We start from the raw sequence: 13,559 nt of genomic DNA, 5'->3' as shown, positions 1-13,559 counted from the left end.
ATGGATCCTGGTGAATGTATATGTATAATCTCCCTATACTTACATATGCACCTTGGTTATTGCAGTGATCTGTCTTCTACAGCACTTCTACTTTAGTGTGTATGTGTGTGTGTGTTTGTGTGTGCTATACTGGATAACTAATAGATGAAGGATATGAAGTCCTTTTGCAACAGCATGAGTAAATTTGTCGTATGTAAACAATGTGTTTGGGCGACCTGATGTATGGTTTAATAAGCCTGCAGTATAAATATTTTAAGGAATACATATTATTTCAAACAGCACATGGAATTTGTCAGTACACCCACCCACACATACACAGTGAACCACCCACCCACACACACACTCAATAGTTATACACACGTAGCCAAAAAATATCTATTTGATATTTGGAAATATTTATACCCTGATCAGGGTGTGTACATGATTTTGATTGGCTGTAGGATGTCAATTAATTCCTGATATAGAACCAATTATAATGTTTGTTTACATTAACAATGGGTAGAAAACCCTTGCCTCATGTACAAGCTTCCATACAATTAAATCAGATTTTTTTAATGATGTTATTTCAAAGTGTATACATCTTATTCATCTAAAATGAATGTTTGATGCTTTAAAATCTTATTCATAACAATAAAACGACAGCTTGAGTTTATCCAAAACTAGCAGGTAGTCCATGATGTCGCTGTTGTGTGGGCATGAGCAAAGTAAAACAGTAGATAAAATATTCACAGCAGAAACTTCAGTCACAGTCTTTACTTATATATCTTAAAATGTTTCATTTACAACTAAAAATAAAAAACAGAAATAAACAAGTTTGCCAATTTAATTTATATCCACAATGCTAACCTGCCAGTTTACCCAGAAGTGACTGATGTTGTCCAAGGTGATTTGGTCCATACAGACACCCATGGAACAAAGTAGTTCCAATGAAACCGTTCACCATTCTAAATAGAAGCTCTATAGTCATTCTAGTCTATAGTAGATAGACTAGATAGAAAATGTAGTCTATTTTCATTCTTCTTTTTTTATTGAGGAATTAGTATCATCATAAGTAGTCATATCTAATGCAATTAACAACAAAGGGATGACACTAAATCACTGCCAAACTGTAGTGCAAATCATGCCAATTATAAAGACAGCACATCAGCTTTGGCCATTGCTCATCTCTGCGATGATTTCTAACTTGTGTCTAGTGATAGCTTGATAAAGTATTAAGAGAAGTATTAAGAGAATCACATGTTTACAGTACAGGGAACACAATTCCCCAAGAAAGAATGGTAAAGGGTGAGACAAAGACTGAGATGCTGCATCAGGGAAAAAAGAGAGAGAGGGAGCTGAGGCCATAACACCAGAGAGGACACAGGTAGTCATAGAGACACTGAGAAATCCTGAGCCTGACTGATTTTCTCAAAAATAATCAAACAATGTCTAATTTTCAGTTCCAAGATTATGTTGTTTATGCTGTAATTTAGCAGTAAAAAGTGAGTATTTTACTTTTAGAGAAACTGAATGAATGCAACAATACTGAATGCAGAATCCATCCTCTATCATCTGCACATCCCAGCAACTTTCCAATAAAGCAACCACTGAACTGAATTGAACCAAAGTGAAGTAAAAACCATCTATCATTGTATGTTTAATGTCCCTGTCTGTCTCCTTGTGTCTGCCTTCCTGTTTGTTGTTCTGTCAATGAGGAGCTTTCAGGCGACTCATCCCACCCTCTGGCAGCCATACTGGTTGTCTGAAGACGATAGTGAATGCTACTATGCAATTGCTTTATAAGTGACAATTTACAATGTTAGCAACTTATCTCAAAGTGGGACCAAGTTGTGCATGTGTCCTGCAACTGTGTAGGTATACTACATAGCCAAAAGTGTGTGGGCATACAACGACCTCTACTCTTCTGGTAAGGCTTTCCACACAGTTTTGGAACCTGGCAGCAGGGAGCAGAATGAGTGATGTCCACCACTGATGCTAGGGGAGTATGTGGACAGGTGTCTATCTGTTGGGCGAATTAAATCCGCAAATCTCTCTGAAGGCTATATCCACATCCTCTAACTTTTACAAGTCTGGTGCATGTTTCTAAAGTAGCAAAAAATGTAACCATGTCGGCAGGGTTTGCAAAGCAAAATTAAATGCAAAACCCACCGCTGCCAAACGACACCGTCAAAACAGCCAAAGCACTTTACAACACTTGTCACATTCCCTCTTTCACACACACATTCATACACTGTTGGCAGAGGTTGCCATGCAAGCCAACTGCTGATCAGGAGCAATTTGGGGTCCAGTATCTTGCTCAAGGATAGATTGACATGCAGCTGGGGGAGCAGGGGATTCGAACCAGCGACCTTCCGATTACTGGATGAGCTACAGCCGCTCCAGTACAGCTGCCGCACATTTGCTCTCCTCTCCTGGCATGGCATAACTTCTCATCAGTCATTTCAACATTTCAACCAGAATACTTAGTGTTCCTTGTGTATCAGGAGGGAGGCAGCTGTGGTGTGACTTTGTTTTTTATTTACTTTTTTCTTGACCATCCCCGTAGATACAAATACGTTTCGTTTTGGGTCATCTATGGGAGAAACGGATGGCCCAAACTGCTCCTATAATAGATAACCACAATTTTATTATGTAGTATGGAGCAAATACAACATGCAAACAGCACGGAGGGCTTGAGAGTTCTCACCAAAACAAACCGCTAATTGCAAATCCTTCTTAAAAGTCGGGTGACCTTATTTTGGGCTTTGAACAACTTCAAATGAAAATTCCTGAAAGCTCTGACGGAGCTCAAGAGCATCTATTAGGACTGCTTTATTACACAATAATTCCACCATATAAAACTGGAATATGTATGTAACAGCTGATCTGTAGATGTGTAGCAGAACACAGAATCGGATACTGACCAAAGCCAATGTGAAATTGCGCACATCACGCTCTCAATTTAAAGACAGACTTATCGTTTCAGCGATTGCGTGATGCTGCAGGTGTTTAATAAACTCAAAGGAAAGAATCTGGCATAGAGCCAGCTGACAACAACAAACAGAAAATCTATACTGATGTTTCTGCGATGTCCTGGATACATTCAGTGACACCTGAGCAAGATTATTGTTACATTCAGACATGGACATAGGACTGGGTAGGGACATGACCAATATGACATGTCACCACCAATATCCAGTGAATAATTAATTGTCCCCAGCAATAATTTGGCACAGAAACGGTTAACAGAGCTTGTTCTCTACTAGTCCCGCCTCCATTAACCAATATTGCTAATAGGATTGGCTTTGTGTTTTCTTGCTAACATGTGATAGGCTGGCAAATGAATGTGTGCTGGCTGTAGTAGCTAACTACATCCTGGTTGAATTTATTTGCACCAAAGCTGTTCTGTGCACCCGAGGATAAATAACTTCAGAAAAAAGTCTCATATTGATTCAGTCAGTCACAGTAGTCTACATTTGTGGTATGCTCGATCAAAATCAGTCGGATGTCACAACACATTTATAGGTAAACGTGTGTTTTTGGTTTTTTTTGGGCTTTCAGAATATGAAACTCTTATCACCAGACTCAGATGATAAATACATTTCTGAAGCTTGTAAAGGCATGATGACAAAAGCTAGAAGGAAACTATTATCAACTGCACACTGGTCCTACTCAGAACTGTCCCTCCCTGGTGCTCTGTCTCCCTGAGGTTATGAATGAAAGGCTTGGTGTTACAAGGCAGGGATAGGTTTTCATCTTAATTTAAATAAACAAAGTCTTAGCTTTTATAATATTTAGATCTTGTTGCCGTATTCAGATGATAAATAAAACGTTATGTCCTCTGTCCCCACCAATATCAAAACCAAACCTATGTCCTTGCAGTCAGACATTATCTCTTATTACTGTATGTCATGTTTCAGACGTGCCTGAGTCACATTCATAACTGTATTTTGATGTCATAAGATTAAGTTTTAGATGAAATACATGGGAGTTGGTTTGTGATGTTGGAGCTATGTGCGTTACTTTAGTACAACTGCACTGCCCTGACGCTCAACGGTAAGTTCTTCTCCTAATAGATAACCCCTAATAACAGCCAATACCAGCTCTGAGGACCAGAACTATGCAGGGTTAGGCCCAAAACATTCAGGCCTGAAGCAGCAACAGCCCGCAGGACCTAGAGGACGGGCTCAAAGATTTGGCATTAACTACAAAAGGAGGCTTTCTGTGGATGATACACATCAATTGCTTTTTGGAATCGTTTTAACTCTCAGTATTGAGGGAAATTAATCTGCTCTCTGTTTTCTTTTTCAGGGGTATCTGAGGTCTTATCAGTTGTAAGGAGAAAATTCCATGTTTGACATATTGGGGGAGAAGTCACCCCATAGTGATTATGTGCATCGTGTCAGTCTCCCCTAAGCCAAAAATAAAAAAACAGACCTGCCCAGTGCTCGAAAATTATTTGACGTGTCTCCTCCGTTTAGCCGCACCTCCTACCCTCAATAAACTGAAGAAAATTAAAATAGCAGCATTCCTGCATACGTAAAGAGCTCAGTGACTAAAGACTAGCAGTCAATGGTTAGAATATTACATATACAGTACACAATAAATTGCAGTGGTGTCTAACCTGACTGCATTATATAGAGGTGTTCTTAATATTGGTAATATAATGTAATATTTCTAAGTGCACTGCAGCCCAGTGCTTCCTATTGGTGTTAGGGGCGGCACTTGACACATATCATTTGATGCTCTGCTGTGAAACCGATGGGTTTTGCACTAAAGCATACTTTTTTACTGATTGGAAAGGCAAAGCTCACTGAAAGTCCTAGAACTCTTTTCCTGTGATTGTTTTGTGTGTAAATGTGTCTGTATAACAGATAAGGTTACAGTGTTAAGCAGCTTAGAGATGCCAAATGGATTAAGTGTTTTGTTGACACATAGCAAAGTAATCTGGTTAGCAAAGACAAAATGAACCCCTTTTTGTCTCTATCCGCCTGTCTGCTTCCATCTCTCCTATTTACTCCTTCCGTTTTTGTTCTTTTTTTTATCCCATTTCCACCACATTGTGTCTTTTTCACTCTCCCAGTTTATCTCTTCTACCTTGCTCTCTTCACACCATAAACACACAAAAACACCTGCACAGAGCACACATTCAGACTTAAAGGGAAGGTTGGCAGGGGAGGTCAGCAAATAAATGTTAAGCTCCTTACTATGGCACAAAACTAGACATCTGTCCATGCACACATTAATAATGTGTTGTCATTTGTATCTGTTCTTCAGTTCATCTATAGGGTCTGGGTCTCAACTACCATAGAATTTGTGTGTAGCATGTCTATAGCCTAGTTTTGCTCCAGTAACCAGTGTTTTATGTTGATGAGATTTGATACTGTTGTAATTAGCAATCCTAGTCCTGCTTATTCAAAATGAGCAAGAAATGAAAAATGCATGTATTTAAGGAAAAACACACCTGTATCAGTATGGTTAGGACAGAAAATGTAAATGTATCTTCTTTTTCTGTCTCTGTAGTTGAGATCACCAATATCAAGTAACCGGGCAAGCAGCAGCTTGGCACCCATGGGTCCAGACACTACAAAAGTATCTGCCAGTGTGTGTGTGTGTGTGTGTGTGTGTGTGTGTGTGTGTGTGTGTGTGTGTGTGTGTGTGTCCACAGGGAGTCAGTCAGGCGTCTCTGGTCTAATATTTCCTCTCAGGAGAACAAGTAATGCAGAGAGGCTTCTCCCTTTATCTGTTCAGCCTTTATTCTTTTTCTGCCTCTTTTGAATTTCTGTATCCATTGAACTGGTTTGTGTTTGCTTCTTCCTCTCTCTGATTTTTTTCCTTTCCTCCCATTCCGCAACCCCAATTCCAAAATAGTTGAAACTGTGTAAAATGTGTAAACAGAATGAAATCATTTGCAAGCAAACAATTTTAAAAAAGTGTTTCAAGGCCATGTGTTTGACAAAGTGTTGTACATCGCCTCATCCTTGCTTGTAAACGACTGAGCCTTTCGAGCATGTTTTATGATTCCATCACCTGTTACCAATGAACTTGTTTACCTATTGAATGTTCCAAACAGGTGTTTTTGGAGCGTTCAGCAACGTTCACAGTCTGTTGCTGCCCCTGTCCCAACTTGTATGAAAAGTGTTGTGGCATAAAATTCAGAACAAGCATATATTTACAAAAATCTATGAAGTTGAGAGGGTGAAACATTACATATATTATCTTTGTATTGTTTTCAATTGAATTTGTGTCTAAAAGGATTGGCAAATTATCAAGTTCTGTTCTATTTTTTTCATCCAATGCAACCTTTTGGGTTCCAGGGATGTACTTCCCCTCCCTGTTATCAGTTCTTTCTAATGTTGCAACTATCGTTGCAATTTTCTTGCAAAAAAACCACTGACAGATTCACAGAAGTTGCTTTAAGTTACTGGACACACATAAACATGTGCACGCTGCCAAGCGCTCTTACTTTCTGCTGTGAACCATGGTCAGTATCAAGGAACGAAGCAACGAGAGGTGTCTCAGTGGAGGCTATGTGTCATCTACTGTTTACGGTGAGATAACTCCACTATCAGCTCCATTCAGTGAATGAAGAGCAACACAAGAGAAAAGGTGAAGGTAAGGTGGCTGCTAAGTGGTGTGTCACCACACATATCACACATACTTTCAAAGGAGACTTTCGACATTAATACCACACTGATGATAGACTAGCAAATGATGAAGGTCAATTCAACAGGTTTATGTTGTTTGTGTTGTTTTGTCTGAGTTTATTCTTCGAATAGAAATCTTTAAGGTTTCATTCGTAGTTCTGTGGTAGTGCTGACATTTAATGCATTCACACAACCGGGGTCTGTAGGTTGACCTACTACCTCTGACCTGGAAGATGTCGTCTCTGAGCTGCGCGTGCACCCGCGACAGCCGGCTTGTTTACCTGTAGCTGCTACTGCTAGTTTGACCCCGGATGTTGATAACAGACAAGCCCGGACTCAGAGGGGAATAGCACTAGCGTATCATGACAAAATATTGGTGAAATGAACTAGTTTCGTGGCAGATAATGCGTTATATAGAGGCTGTGTGTCGATGCCCCGTCACTCGCATTATATGGATATAGCGGCGCTACACTGGATCTAATTTTGTCCGAACGACTTCAAATGACACCAAAGTTATCTGGGTGAGTAAATGATCATATATTTTGCTAGAAATAAGGTCCAGTTTGTAAAAAACAGTAGTTATCTTTTAATGATATAGACCTTTGGTTGACTTGAAGATGACTTCTCTTTTTTATCTACTTTGTCCCTGTCTTCCTAATATTGTGTACAGCCATGTGTCTTTTTACCTCCTCAGAGGGGTTATGTTTTCACCTGTGTCTGTTTGTATGTTTGTTGGTCTGTTTGTCAGCAGGATGGCACAAAAACTACTGTTCAGTCCATGAAACCTGGATGGAGGATGGGTCTAGGCCCAGAATAGATCCCCATTTATTTTTTATTTTTTTATTTTTTTTATTTTATCTGGATAAAGCAACAAATCCAGGAATTTTTTCTCACTTTCATTAACATTGTGAAATAGAGCGTTTTTCAACATTTTCATTAATTTCTCAGGGAAAAATGCATGGATCATGATGAAAAAACAGGCATATTTAAGTGGCTGGTATCTATAAGTGAGTATATTTGATGCAGATCCTAGATCTGGTGAGCTTAAATTATGGTTAAACAGTTGTGGGTGGTTGAGAGTGATACAGGGCTTTCAAGTTTTATATCGGTTAGGCCTGATTAAATTGAAGGACACTGTAGATTGGCCTTGACGGAGGTGTGCACTTTACTGAGTGCCATTCTAGTTTCAACCAAGTCTTGTTTGGTTTCTGTTGACTTTGAATAAAGTGTGTAATTATGAGTCGGTTCAGTAGTGAGGAGTGAACAAAACACAGTGGGTTAAAGAATTGGTCATCTCAACACTAGTGTGGACTCCGCCCCCTACCTGAGCAAATCACACATCTGCACAAATATATCAGAGGTGTAGACCAGAGTATGTTTCAATGCAAGCCCTCAAAATAAAACACTTCACACAACTCTTGTCCAGTATACAATGCTTTATCCACCAAATGTTTCCGGCTGTTTTGCTCTCATCAGGATTAATCACCATGCCATTAACGACCCAGGCCCACTACCATGGGACACAAAAGTATATTAGTACTGATAAAACTGGTCTAAACCCACAAGTGACTATGTGTATTTGAACCACTTCATCTCCACACTTACACACACTCTAACAAATGAGAGCTTACGTACACGCACACACACGCATGCACGCGCACACACACAAACACACACACACAGCTGCACTTTTAAGAGTCAATTAGCCTTTGAAAACTTGACGACTACTCACTTTTAGAGATGGGAAGTGTATCCTCCAGAGCACTGACATCAACAGTATAATGCCATTTAATAAAAACATCATCAAACTTAATATAGCAAATATCCGACTCAGCACTTTGTCTCACTGTTAATTATCACATCACATCTCTTAATGAAAACCCAATGTGTGTGAGTTCGTCTTGCATAATGAAAATACTGTGTATTTCTGTGTGTGTGTGTGTGTCTGCAAGTCTGTAAATCAAAAACAAGTCTTTTATTAAGTATGAAATTCACACCTGTTAGGGAAACTACAATGATGATAATTAGACATCATACATGCACAGACAATGCATACAGAGGCACACAACTACATCACAAATGTATTTGCAAATGATATACATTATTGTATATGTGTTACTATATTATTGTATATTAGGCATACAACTATATGACACACATTGTGCACACAGTACACATTGACCCTGAAAGACATGTTAGCACAAAAAAGGAAAACAAACAAACAAACGAACAAATGGCTGCTCAGCTAAATTGTGATCATTAACTAAAATAATTAGCAGGATATTCTTTTGGGTTTTGCTGCCCCCCTGCCCTCAACTACTACTAGCCTCCTTCTGCATTCCCAGTATCAGAAAGGACGCAGTGTAAATATCAATGTGAGAGACTGACAGTTCTTTTCTTCAGCCTCACTTTAGGCTGTTTCATTTATTTTACAGATTGAAAATGTATAACTTGTCTGATGAAAGATAGAAAAGGCTCAGACTGCTTTCGTCTTTGCTGAGATTTCGAAACAATGTACTCTGCAAAGACAGAGGAAAAAAAACCCATTTAATTCATAAAATGCTTTAAATTTGGTCAAGTATTGAATCGCTGTAAGAACTGATGCTTGACTTGTCTGAAGTCAAAGAAAGTCGCAAAAAATTACAGATAAGTAAAATATTGTAAAAGTATTCAGACATCCTAGATTTGTGCAAAGCTGGACATTAAAGGTTGGCTGACCATTATATGTACCTGTCCAATCAAGAATTAGTATAATTATATAAATATATGTATCTTGCCAAAAACAAAATCAAGACTGAACGTTTTGAAATTAATCAGAATGAGTAATGATGGAAGAATGATTCTGTCTGGACCACTCATCTAAATGTAATAAATACAAATCGTTAAAAATAACTATTGGGTGATGTTTTGAGCAAAGAGAAGAAGAGATATCCAGAGAGAAAAAAGGTTAAGTTAGAAATATGTCCTACCATTGTCGCTGTCTGACTTGTTCTCGTGCTCGGTGTCGGTAAGAGTCAGCACTGAGTTGGAGCGGCTGGACAGGCAGGAACTCCTCCCGGATGATTTACCCAGACCCCCTCGGCCCCAAAGCCGCATGGCGCGTTCTGGTGACATCACGGCCTGACTATCTGTATCAAGGTCCTGGGCTGTACCGACTGAGAAGCCGCGGTGGGGCAGCCCCATCTCAGAGCAGAAAGCCAGGCCACGGCGGGATGGCGGCTCACAGATTCCCAACTGACGGAGACTGAAATGCTGACCTAAAACAGAAACAGAAGGAGGATTTAGAATAGTTTTGAGATTCAAAGCTGTTATTATACATACTAGTGACTATGTAAAAGCACGTTTCACTCCTAATTATTAATTACTATAGACATGAAGAATAGTGTTGTATTTTAATGTTTTTTACCTGTAAATAAAAACAAAAATCAGAAATTTAAATTTCTTTTCAAGTATGACATATAAAGGCCTTACAGCAGTCTTTCCCATGGTAATTGGAAACACAATTAAAAACACACTAAAACTAGTCATTTTCACTCATGAAACCACCTTCAGCATTGGGGAAAATAGTGATGTTCAAATGAAAGACCTTTCATATTTCCAATTGATTCTACGTTATCCAAAATAAAAAAATAAAACAAACATTTACATTCTCTTTTCACTTATTTGGCATTTATTGGCATTTTTGCTTGATAGTTATCTGTACATAATATACAAATGTGTAAATATATATATATATATGAATAGATTTTTTTGGGAAAACACACTGATCCTTAAAGAGAACCTGACTCATGCTGTCCTCTTCAAATCAGCCATACAACCCACTATTCAAAGTGTCACGATGAGACTCTGGCTGATTAATGATACATAATTATCAATACAACATTCATTATTAATGACGAGAACAATCTAAACATAGACATTTTGTCTACAAAAATATGTAGGCATGGACATTATTACTAGTCCCCTTGGTAAGGGAGTGGAAGTTCTCATGTGAAGATGAAGTTTTATGATTTAAATGTGTAAACACATAAAAGAAAATTAAATGAGCCACAGGAACAACAATGACTCAGAATATAAATGTTATTTTTTTTGTTAGTTTTTGTGTAGTAATATATGTTTGTTTTGTAACTACAGTTAATGTGTAGCAGAGTGCAATAATGCTGTAATATGATAAAATTCCATTTTTGCTACTTGTAATTTGTTAGCATCATTAATTCATTCTAATATAATGGATGCTTAATGGAAACAGGGCTGTAGGCATTTTTGTAATTACTTTTTGCAGAATTGTTTTTGGAAAAAAACAAAAAAACAAGATACACTTCACTTCAACAACCTAAGAAAAAATCTTTGTAAAGGGAGGTTCTGTTTCTTTAATTTTAAAAAATTGCTTCTTTATTATTTGAAAACATGAAAACTGGAGAAAGTATTTCAGGAATCGATTATAAATTCAGAATGCTTTTTTCATTAAATTTAATTAGTCACCAAGAGTAACTCTTTCTGGAAATGGGCTGAAATCACATTCGAATAACAAGCGTGATAATCCTTTAAAATATAAATGAAAAGAAGAAAAATACATTATCCGCAAAATCTCAGTATGTGCCTCTTCATCTTTAATCAGCAAATGAAAAGCTAGATTATTAAAGCTTTCCGTAATTAATGGCACAACAAGAGATAACGAGTGCTGTCGTTCAATTAAAAGTTATATTAATTTTAAATGAGCTCCAATTAGGCCGGCAGTGAAAACGAAGGCGATAAGATGATTGAGTAATTATGATTTTTTTCGTTCCTCAAATATTGACGTTTTGTTAATTGGAGCTGGAGAACAATGAATGCACTCTGTGGTTCAGCAATTCCCTATTTCTTTCACAAGACTTTGATGTTTCACTTTGATGGTTCATTACAGTCCTCATCAAACATACTTGATATTTAACATACCATTAACATCTCTTTCAGCCTCCCATCTGAGTTGCAACCACCCAATCACAAATAACAAAATACCAAAACTATGTTTCTGATAAAACAAATTAGGATTAACATTACCAAAGAGTTGATCATGCATTAAACGCAAATAATGACATAAATCACACATTAAAGAAAGCCCAAAGAAACAAACAAACAAAAGAAAAATCTATATTAGGAAGTTAATCGAGGGTCGAAGGACAGAGGGTGTCGTCTCTGTACAGATTGTAAAGCCCTCTGAGGCAAACTGTGATTTGTGAATTTGGGCTATACAAATAAAATTTGATTTGATTTAATCAGGGATAAAACAAGATCCAGAACCGAGCATTATAAAAATTATAAAATTACAGTTAAAAAATGCACAAGAGTAGTTAATGTGAAATTTCAAGAAGCTGATGGCAAAGGTTCCTACGTAACACCAATAAATTCAAAATATACTATTTTAAGTCTTGTTGCTTTAATGTGCACAGATAACCAAGGAGAGAGGGCAAAGGCAGCATGTGTCTGTGCATGTGTGTGTGTGAACACTCACCCTGTCTGTTATAATCATCCTGTTCACGGTGAACCATGTCCTTGTGTCTATTGGTTGTCCCGTACAGTAATCTGTCAACAGGACAAAGTCATCTGCTGTGTTATGATAATAAAGGATGATCCTTCAGAATACATCCAGTGAAACCCATTGTGCGCCTTTGTTTTGTTTTTTGTCGGCGTCACCAAACCAGTTTAAAGAGCAACTGGGGATCAGATTATGGTGTGTGAATATCAAAAAACACAGAAAAACAATGCCATTGGTGGAGGGTAATTTCTCTCAACAGATTTACTATTCAATAAATCTACACTGGTCAGTCAAAACCTAAAATCACTGACAGGTGACCTAATAACATTGATTATAATGTAATGTTTTGCCAGGAAAACTTGGGTCTTGGCATTCATGCAGATGCATCTAGACACACACCACCCACCCAAACACAGTTGCAGACCAAGTACACCCCCTCATGACAACGGCCATGTGTCCCTTTGCACAATGTTGTGTTTCATTTGATTGTCAGTTGCTAAAACTTCTGGGAGAGAGGAAGAAAGACTGAATTTATTACGAATAAAAGATGACCTCGTCCATGAACATTGGTGCCTGAGTCATGCCAGAGATTTCCGTCAGCATTGTTGGCTGTTTAAGATAAATCCACTATAAAGTCACAAAAATTAAAAAGTAATCCCTGAGCTCTCTTCCCGTCGATAAATCTGATGTGACTCCAGGTGTTTATTCTTCCTCCTCTCCTCCAGAGTTGGCCGGCTCTGAGCAGCAGCTCTTCCCCTGGCCCCGCCTGCCCCTCCCCATACAACACTTTGCAAATGTTTGTTTTAGTCTATTTAAGATATTGACATTTAAAGATAAGTTTTTGGTGCTTCACACATCCATGACACAGGTGTACTATATTCCAAAATGGAGTATTATAATGAGTAATATGTAACCTCCTTTCTAACCTGGTCTGGTCTTGGTGCTGGTCGAAAGCCTTGAGTGTTTCACTGGAGGAGTAGGACTTCTGAGTAGGGACCCGCAGTCCCTGGGAGCCAATAGCACAGTCTTCACTGTCCCCTGATGAACCTAGTACAGAAAGATATACACACGACAAGAAACACACTAAGGCAAAAATCATGCAAACACACACCTCAAACCCGAAAAACACATCGTCAAGACATTGTTTCCATCCTCCAGGCCGTGGCGGGATTGAATTATTTACAATTTCCATTTGTATTTAAATTGATCTGGTATTGACATATATAATGTACATACGGTATTGAGGAGCCTTGAGTGGTAAAGTGATGTCATCCATGACAAGTTCACAGTACAATAAGTTCATTTGATGCCATTTCTTGCCCTGTGTGATTTTATGATCCTCAACTAGTCCCAATTTCAATTAGGCCACAGAGTTAAGTATGTTGGAGTCTGTGTGGTAACACATTATATTAAGGTCT

The 13,559-nt window shown here is 38.2% G+C and overlaps 1 protein-coding gene across 5 annotated transcripts in view; it reads right to left on the bottom strand.

Moving 5' to 3' along the window:
• tenm3 (teneurin transmembrane protein 3) overlaps positions 1–13,559 on the bottom strand; it is a 454,093-nt gene that overhangs the window by 343,294 nt on the left and 97,240 nt on the right. For all 5 annotated transcript variants that reach the window (XM_084378327.1, XM_084378328.1, XM_084378329.1 and 2 more), the window contains exons 4-6: positions 13,068–13,188; positions 12,118–12,188; positions 9,596–9,883 (exon numbers count right to left, since the gene is read on the bottom strand). In XM_084378327.1, coding sequence (XP_084234453.1) covers positions 9,596–9,883; positions 12,118–12,188; positions 13,068–13,188 — 480 coding nt within the window. The remainder of the gene's footprint in view (positions 1–9,595; positions 9,884–12,117; positions 12,189–13,067; positions 13,189–13,559) is intronic.

This window comes from Pagrus pagrus (assembly GCF_965226575.1).
Source record: "Pagrus pagrus genome assembly, chromosome: 2".
NCBI lineage: Eukaryota > Metazoa > Chordata > Actinopteri > Spariformes > Sparidae > Pagrus > Pagrus pagrus.
The sequence above is the reverse complement of the archived record's forward strand: the minus strand, read 5'-3'. Positions and strand labels throughout refer to the sequence as shown.